Source organism: Clupea harengus, chromosome 8 (assembly GCF_900700415.2).
Source record: "Clupea harengus chromosome 8, Ch_v2.0.2, whole genome shotgun sequence".
Taxonomy (NCBI): Eukaryota; Metazoa; Chordata; class Actinopteri; order Clupeiformes; family Clupeidae; genus Clupea; species Clupea harengus.
The window spans coordinates 21,373,231-21,380,660 of NC_045159.1; the positions used below are offsets into that span (position 1 = coordinate 21,373,231).

General features: G+C 42.1%; 1 protein-coding gene across 1 annotated transcript; it reads left to right on the forward strand.

Annotated features, from left to right (window-relative positions):
• Nucleotides 1-659: 659 nt before the first annotated feature.
• On the forward strand, nt 660-6,711 carry rab38b (RAB38b, member of RAS oncogene family). Its single transcript, XM_012816533.3, has 3 exons — nt 660-1,174; nt 2,698-2,978; nt 4,091-6,711. Exons 1-3 carry the CDS (start codon nt 940-942, stop codon nt 4,241-4,243), a joined length of 669 nt encoding a protein of 222 aa, XP_012671987.2. The 5' UTR covers nt 660-939; the 3' UTR covers nt 4,244-6,711.
• Nucleotides 6,712-7,430: the final 719 nt, after the last annotated feature.

Below are 7,430 nucleotides of genomic sequence, written 5' to 3' on the forward strand. Positions count from 1 at the left end.
TTGTCTGGTAGGCAAGCTAGCTGCCTGATTCTTTAGGCTAAACGTGGCAAACTGAGCCTGGATTTATGAAGATCTTAATTAATTTCATATAACTTGATGATGATTGTTCGTTTGTTATTCCTTTCTACAACTTGAAACTCACCTTTTCTTACAACGTCAAAGCAGTTGCGCATCGATTAGGTCACAAAAGACAACCGTGACCGTCTCTCGAGGCAAAAATACAAGGTGCAAAAAAAAAAAAGGTGCCGGTCGCGTGCAGCACCTCAGCTACAATAAACAGAGTAGGGGGCTTTACCAAACTACCTTACTTTACCCTCCCCCTACTCACTTCCACTCTCGTTGCCCATATGCTACTTTATGAAATGTTTCGGGTGGTGATTTTTTTAATCTAGGCCTACCTGAAATTATGCAGCCGTTATAGGCTACTACTTTACTATTTTAAAACGTTTTCCCCTCGGAGGGGCAGCTTGAGCTGAGGAGGGCAGACGGGCAGTTGCCCGGGCAACCTTAGCCCCCCCCCCCCCCCCCCCATGGACGTCCCTGTTGAGATGGATTGAAAGCTATTGTTATGCATACCATCTTATATTAGCTGTAGATACGGGGCAATGTAGGCTACATATTCTTATTATTGAAAATATTTAATATAATATAATTACGTGTTTGTTTGCGTGTGTGGTTATGGGTATGCGTCTGCAAATATAACTTTTAGAGTTTGATTGTCTTTGTGCTATTAGAACACAAAACTCTGTTTATGGCTTCCCCCCTACATAGAGGCAAATCCGTCAACCGTTTTGTCCGTTTCACAGACTCGTGAAGACCGTGGCGCTCACGAGCTTTGCTTCTCAGAAAAGACTGGTCACAAGTTTACTCCAGGGCGTTCCTATATCATGGGGTCAAGAGCGCAGCTCTCTCACATAAGATCTGGTCGCTGTGCGGGGCATGACACACCATCGTGGTTCACCGGCGTTGGGCACAATGCAGAATAACTTGAAGGAACATTTGTACAAAATACTCGTAATTGGTGACCTGGGAGTAGGGAAGACGAGTATCATAAAGAGATATGTTCATCAAACGTACTCCACTAACTATAGAGCGACAATTGGGGTGGATTTTGCACTAAAAGTTCTCAATTGGGATTCGGAGACGGTACGATTACAGCTATGGGATATAGCAGGTAGGCCAGTTCTATTTATTGTTTGCCGATGTTTGTTCGTTTAAATTTCCTAAAGTTTGGTCGTTTAAAGGTCTTAAGCATACATGAATATTGCAGAAATAACCGTCCGTGTGCAAGTAACTGAAAGTATTTGAACTTTGCGAAGGTCTCAAAAATGTATGGAAAATTGAATTTCTTCTCATACATGGAGAACAATTGAATTTATGTAGCCCTATTTTCACTGCGAGTCAGGCGACTCGGTCGTATTTAAAGGTTTCCCTTTGTTTTACAAATCAATTCTGTTCATTAGTACTTTTGGCCGCTGGGCTTCAACACACAAGAGTTTGTCCTCACGTGCTAGGCAAAACGTCAGACGTGCGTGAGTGAGGGTGTGTGTGTGTCTGCGTGAGTGAGGGTGTGTGTGTGTGCGTGAGTGAGGGTGTGTGTGCGTCTCAAGAATACCTAATTTCCAAGCTCCCGCTCGGAAGGTATGCGTGTAATCATATGAGAACTGGTCTCATGTGAGTAAGATTTAGAAACAAGTCACAGGAGAGCCATTATGCGAGAATGGCAGTAAACAAACCTTGACTGGAGACGAATGTGCCTCACTCGCTCACACTGCGAGCTTTCTGTTGATACATACTCATACTACACATCCTACTTCTCTTTGGCCTTAATTGGCAACCAGTGTCTTCATTAAGTCTGATTGACAGCTCTTACAATTTGTACTGATTATCAAGATGGCGTTGTCATGTTTTCAGTGGATTACATGCTTATTTGATATACCCAGATAAAACCCCCGACATCCAAAAAAGTTACTGATTTATGAGTGTTGGGGTACATCATTTCTAATTGTTTTGTTTTAAGGAAAAGAACGCCAGATTTGTTGGACTGGAAAAGTTATTGGGTCAAGCCCGTGGTCTCCAAATCTCTAGCAGCCAGAGGGCCAGATGAGGGCAAGGCTTAAGAATGTAATCTCGCCTGACCGGCTCCAGTGCTAAAAGAATAGTTATGTCTGCATTGTTTAGGATTGGCCTGGGCTCACAATGAGCGCCACACATTCACAATGTACTATTTAGGAGCAGAAATCAGCATCCATGGAAATATATATTATGTGGCCATATACATATTTGGCATTTTTCAGCTGAGAAAAAGGCTGTGCGAGGGAATGAACAGCATTGCTAACGATGCTGGAACATCCTGGATTCCAAGGAGAAGAGAAATGGCTGATACTATTGAATTATCAAATGATCAAAGCAGGCTTTGTGTGTGTGTGTGTGTGTGTGTGTGTGTGTGTGTGTGCTTTGTGTGCAGATTCAGCTCAGCCTTCCTCCCACCCACACACACCTACACGAATGCACACTTACATGAATAAACACATAAACAGACACACGCAATCACAAACACAATTCCACAAGTAATTAAAAAAACTCAAGCTAAGGAGCATTCCTATTTATTCTTTAGATATCTGCAGATATCTGAGATGAATCAGTGAGAACCTGCTGTTATTGACATTCGCCCTTTTGATTTTGTTCACCTGAAAGGCCAGGAGCGTTTTGGGAACATGACACGGGTGTACTACAGGGAGGCCATGGGCGCCTTCATTGTATTTGACAGCACCAGGCCAACGACGTTTGAGGCAGTCACCAAGTGGAAGGAGGACCTGGATTCGAAGCTTACCCTGGCCAACGGCCAAAGCATCGCCACGGTTCTGCTAGCCAACAAGTGTGACCAGGGCAGAGACGTTCTCAACAACAATGGCATCAAGATGGAGCAGTTCTGCAAAGAGAACGGCTTCGCCGGCTGGTTCGAGACTTCAGCAAAGGTAGGCCTCTGGAGATATAACACTTCTATGGAGTCTCATTGCAAACATTTGAACGTCTGAGAATCTGCGTTTTTTTAAAAACAGCACGAGATGGAGTGCATGATTGAGATGACAGTCAGTATCTCTTCTTCCCTTGCTGAGACAGACTAGTTTGATTCAGCTTAAGTCTGTATCTTCTCGGTAAACAGCACCTCGAGGCACAATTTAAATGCCAAGGTCACATGAGTGTGTGTGGATGGAGAGAGAGAGAGAGATCTACGCAGCCTCTCTCCGAACAGCATTTTATGCAACAGAGCATTTACATAGTTTGTCGAATCCATTATACTTTATACACATTATGGCACGAGTTCATTTGCTGGAGATAAGATTGGCTTCATTTTGTGACACCCCCTCTGCCAGTCTACGATAATTATTATTACAATGTGCTGCATTATAGCAGTAATAAAGTAGGACAAAAATAAAACAGAAGATATTGTAAATCAATCAATGCGTTGATTACAATTAAAAGAGACATTTTAAGAAAGTCGCCCATATGGTGAAGGATAAGATTGAAGCAATCAGTGCTGATTTCAGTGTCTGTTCAGATGGTTCTGGAACAGCAGGGTGCAGAGAACTCAAAGCATATTTGTTCACATCCTCACATTGCTGTGAAACATTAAAAAAGTGATGCATTTTTTTTTGTTTTAAGGTTGTTTGGAGACATATACCATGGATAAGGCTGTTCAGTCATTTAACTCCTGACTGTCTGTATGCGTTTTGTATGTTGTTGTTGTTGTTGTTGAAATCTAAACTGCACATCAAGAGCACACAGGGATTGTAGAATCTCATCTGAAAGTTTTAAAGAAGGTTAATGAACTGTCATTGACAAGGACAGGAACAGTTTGTTTCTAAGGAGTTCGAAAAGTACCATTATACCAAGCTTTATCTTTTCATGAAATCTTAGAGTGCAATAGTGTGCACATCAAAACAAGAGTTACGGCTAACTAAAGCTAATGCTAACAGGAGAGACATCTTCCTTCTTGGTATCCATTCTGGTACACTTGTAACTTACCTTTTCATGACATCTTTCTTTCTTCCTCCCCCTATTCTTTTCTCTTTCTCTTTTATCCCAGGAAAACATCAACATCAATGAAGCTGCCAACTTCCTGGTGAAGCACATAATCGCCAGCGAGAACGACATCCTGAAATCTGTGGTTCCAGACACCATCTCCCCACAGCTCGGTTCCTCCAAGGAGGTCAGTTGTTCCTCCTGCTTCAAGTCCTAGAGGAGAGGCGGCGTCTTTGAAAGCGGCCCGCTGGGGAACGCTGTCTTTTGTTTCGGGGAGCTCGCTGAAAGGGTAGCGATCGCAGTCCTTCCTCTACTAAAAGTCCCCAAGTCAGCCTCCAGGTCATGCCTGCTCACGGACTCTCCTCAGGAAGTGTATCACATTGTGTTTAAAAACTGATCTTGGTCGTGTTTTCTTTTTTTTTAAAGCCAAACTCGTAATAACAGCAAATGTGAGATGGACAGTGGTATGGAGCTTGTTATGGTTTTGAACACCTCAGTGTTGTAGCTAAGTTTTAATGCCAACGTCAGGCTTCTATTACCCACCTGCACAAAAAGGATATTTATTTTGCTCCCCAACCACAAATGGAACTGGAGAGGTTTGATTTCATATATATAAATATATATATGTGTGTGTGTGTATGTGTATACTCATAGACCATCCAAATGTATTCTAGGCATAAGACAGGCACATAGAATTTTCCAGCTATTTTATTTGACATGTTAAGCCACTGGAATACTTCCTTTTTCCCACTAACTGGTTCTTTTTTTCCCGGTTATTCTACAAGACAAAGCAAACAGACAGACAGACAGACAGACAGACAAACAGACAGAAAGTTAGTGGCTTGGTATGTAGAAAGACAGATGCGTAATATATAATGTGTATAAGGTCACATTTTGCACATGGACTCGCACAATCATTACCTTGTAGGTCAACGAATACCGATTGGAGGTTCAGATTACAGTTTTTGTCATCCAAAATGCTTCTGGAGCTACACTAGTGATGTGATGATGGCAGAAGTCAGCATCAATGGGCCCCGGTATTTGAATCCATTCTGTGTATTCTATAAATCTTCAGGTCTAAATTCAGGTATTTCACTCCTTGGAAAAATGATATATAAATATAAAAACAGCACAAAACCCATGCAGAGAAGAAGCATGGCTATAAAGGAACATGATGTTTTCACTGCTCGTTCAGAATTGAATAGGTTTAGAGGCATTCTTCATCGTTTGACACATGCAACTGTAATCGGCAAATAGTGCTTGTAGAATGTAGAACTTATGCTAAAGAAACAGCAACCCTTTTATTTAAGTCTCGTCTCTCTACAAGCATCACATTCGCAGTTGTGATAGTGGTGCAAAATCTCCTAAATTTAGGCTAAATTGAATTAAATGGAATATCTTGTACCTGAGATGAATGCACGCCTGTTAGCTCAGACCTTGGATGCAATTACTACTGCCATCAAAACCCAGTCAAACTCCGTCACCTTTCTTATTTGTATGTGGTATCGTTTGTGTTGTTCCTAATGTATTTTTAAAATGTAAGGTTCTGTGCAATAAAACAGGTAACTGACTCCTACTCAACTCTGAGGCAGAGAAAACTGCCTTTGGCCACAACCCACCCACTGGTGCTTCTGCTTTTTGCAGACTCCTTTTGAAACTGGTCTTTCGCACCCTTTCTTCCATGTCAATATGTGCTGTTAGCTGTGCTGTGATTCACTCCGTCTGACTCACGGACATTATATAAATCTCTCGTGGATCCCCATACCACACAAGTGTTGTTATTCAAAGCCTCGGAAGCTAGTGGTCCTTTCTCTGCTTGTTACACAGTCAGAAGTGAGGCTGGTGTTCATATATATTCTTTTTTATTTTATTTATTTGTTCCTCTAAAATGCGTTGATTTTGTCAGATATTTGTATGTCTGTTTAATTTTCTTTAGGACTAAACCCTCTTCAAAATATCAATTTCCTGTAATACTCAATGATTCAGCTCACTCAAGATATGTAACGAAAGCATATCAGAAGTCAAGTGGGCATAGAAGTAGTCATATCCATCTCAAAGTAGCATTTTAGTTACTCAAACCTTCTTCATCAAAAATGAGAAAAAAAATCTCTTTCAAGAATTCATAATCGTGTGTACGGTATGTGTGTGTGAGTGACTTCCTTGCTTATTAACTTGAAATGAAATTTAGCCATAATTTTTCCGCCATGCTAATCACAAGCACATTAATATCAAGTGTATAACAGTTGTGGCATGATAGCCCACTTCACAGCATGTTGTGACTTATTTTTATTTTTTCCCATCACGGATAGAGGGGTTCCAATTCACTCCAGTTCTGCTGTTATCACCATGACAACAGACCCTCGTATGGCCTGCTTGGCAAGGGGAGTTTTTGTGGGCCACTTCTCAATTTTTTTTCATTTTTTTCCTTCTCACATCACAAACCCTTTTCCCTTCCCATGGCTGCGCCGAAGCTTGAAGTAAAAATCTGATGTTTTTAATCTGAGCAGTTAAAGGTGTTAAAGAGGGTCATAAATGTCAGAGCAGTTTCAATCACATCACGTGGTCTTTAACAGTCTGTTAGGTTTTGATGGCATGCAGAGGATTTGAAGCACTTCAGTTTGGAAGAAAACATATTGAAGTTGTGTATGCCATTGCCATTTACAATACATTAAAACATTTTGTAGACATTTTTATTCCAAGTGATTTATACATAAGACGTGTATACATGTGCACAGAGTGTGTGGTGCTCTCCGGTAGTCAAAGACATAAAACTGGTGTTATTAACACCTCTCTCTACTTCCAGGAGCACCAGGAACACACAGAGACACACACACATGTCACATGGGCTTCAACAACCTGTTAGGCGTTGGCACGCAGCAGTTTTGTAAGTGCTCTGATTTGGACTGCAGCCACCAGGGACGGGGGGGGGGGGGGGGGTATCTGAGGCATTTCTGCTGTTTTCTAGGGATGCTAATGGCTGAGGCAGCCCTGGCCAACTGATGACTCTTAATAGCAGATTGCATCTGACCTGGCTTAAAACCGGTGCAGACTCGCACCACATCTGGGCCAGAACCAGGCCAGAACCAGGACAGAAGCACCTACCGTCAGCCTGGACATCCCATAAAGCTCCGCCTGACTGCATGTCTCAGCTGCCAGAAATTAGATTTGATTCTTGCCAAATCCAGCCCAGATTGACAGTAAACACTGACCCAGGCTATCTCTGGTCATATGACTCACATTAGAATCGGCCCAGAATCCAGGGGTTGCGGAGGGCGAGACGGAAAGCGATAATCAGCTGGAAGTGAGCAGAGACAGACAAAGAGAAATGAGATAATTAGATGTCCAGTTTCCAAGGCCAAAAGACGCAAAAACACATCAGGTTTGGATGTGCTCATTTGAATGTC

Excerpts from the sequence above, each read along its gene's own strand:
- rab38b (XM_012816533.3), top strand. The coding sequence starts at position 940 with ATGACACACCATCGTGGTTCACCGGCGTTGGGCACAATGCAGAATAAC. Across the intron at positions 1,175-2,697 it reads ACAGCTATGGGATATAGCAG|GCCAGGAGCGTTTTGGGAAC; the intron begins GTAGGCCAGTTC and ends TTCACCTGAAAG. Across the intron at positions 2,979-4,090 it reads GGTTCGAGACTTCAGCAAAG|GAAAACATCAACATCAATGA; the intron begins GTAGGCCTCTGG and ends CTTTTATCCCAG.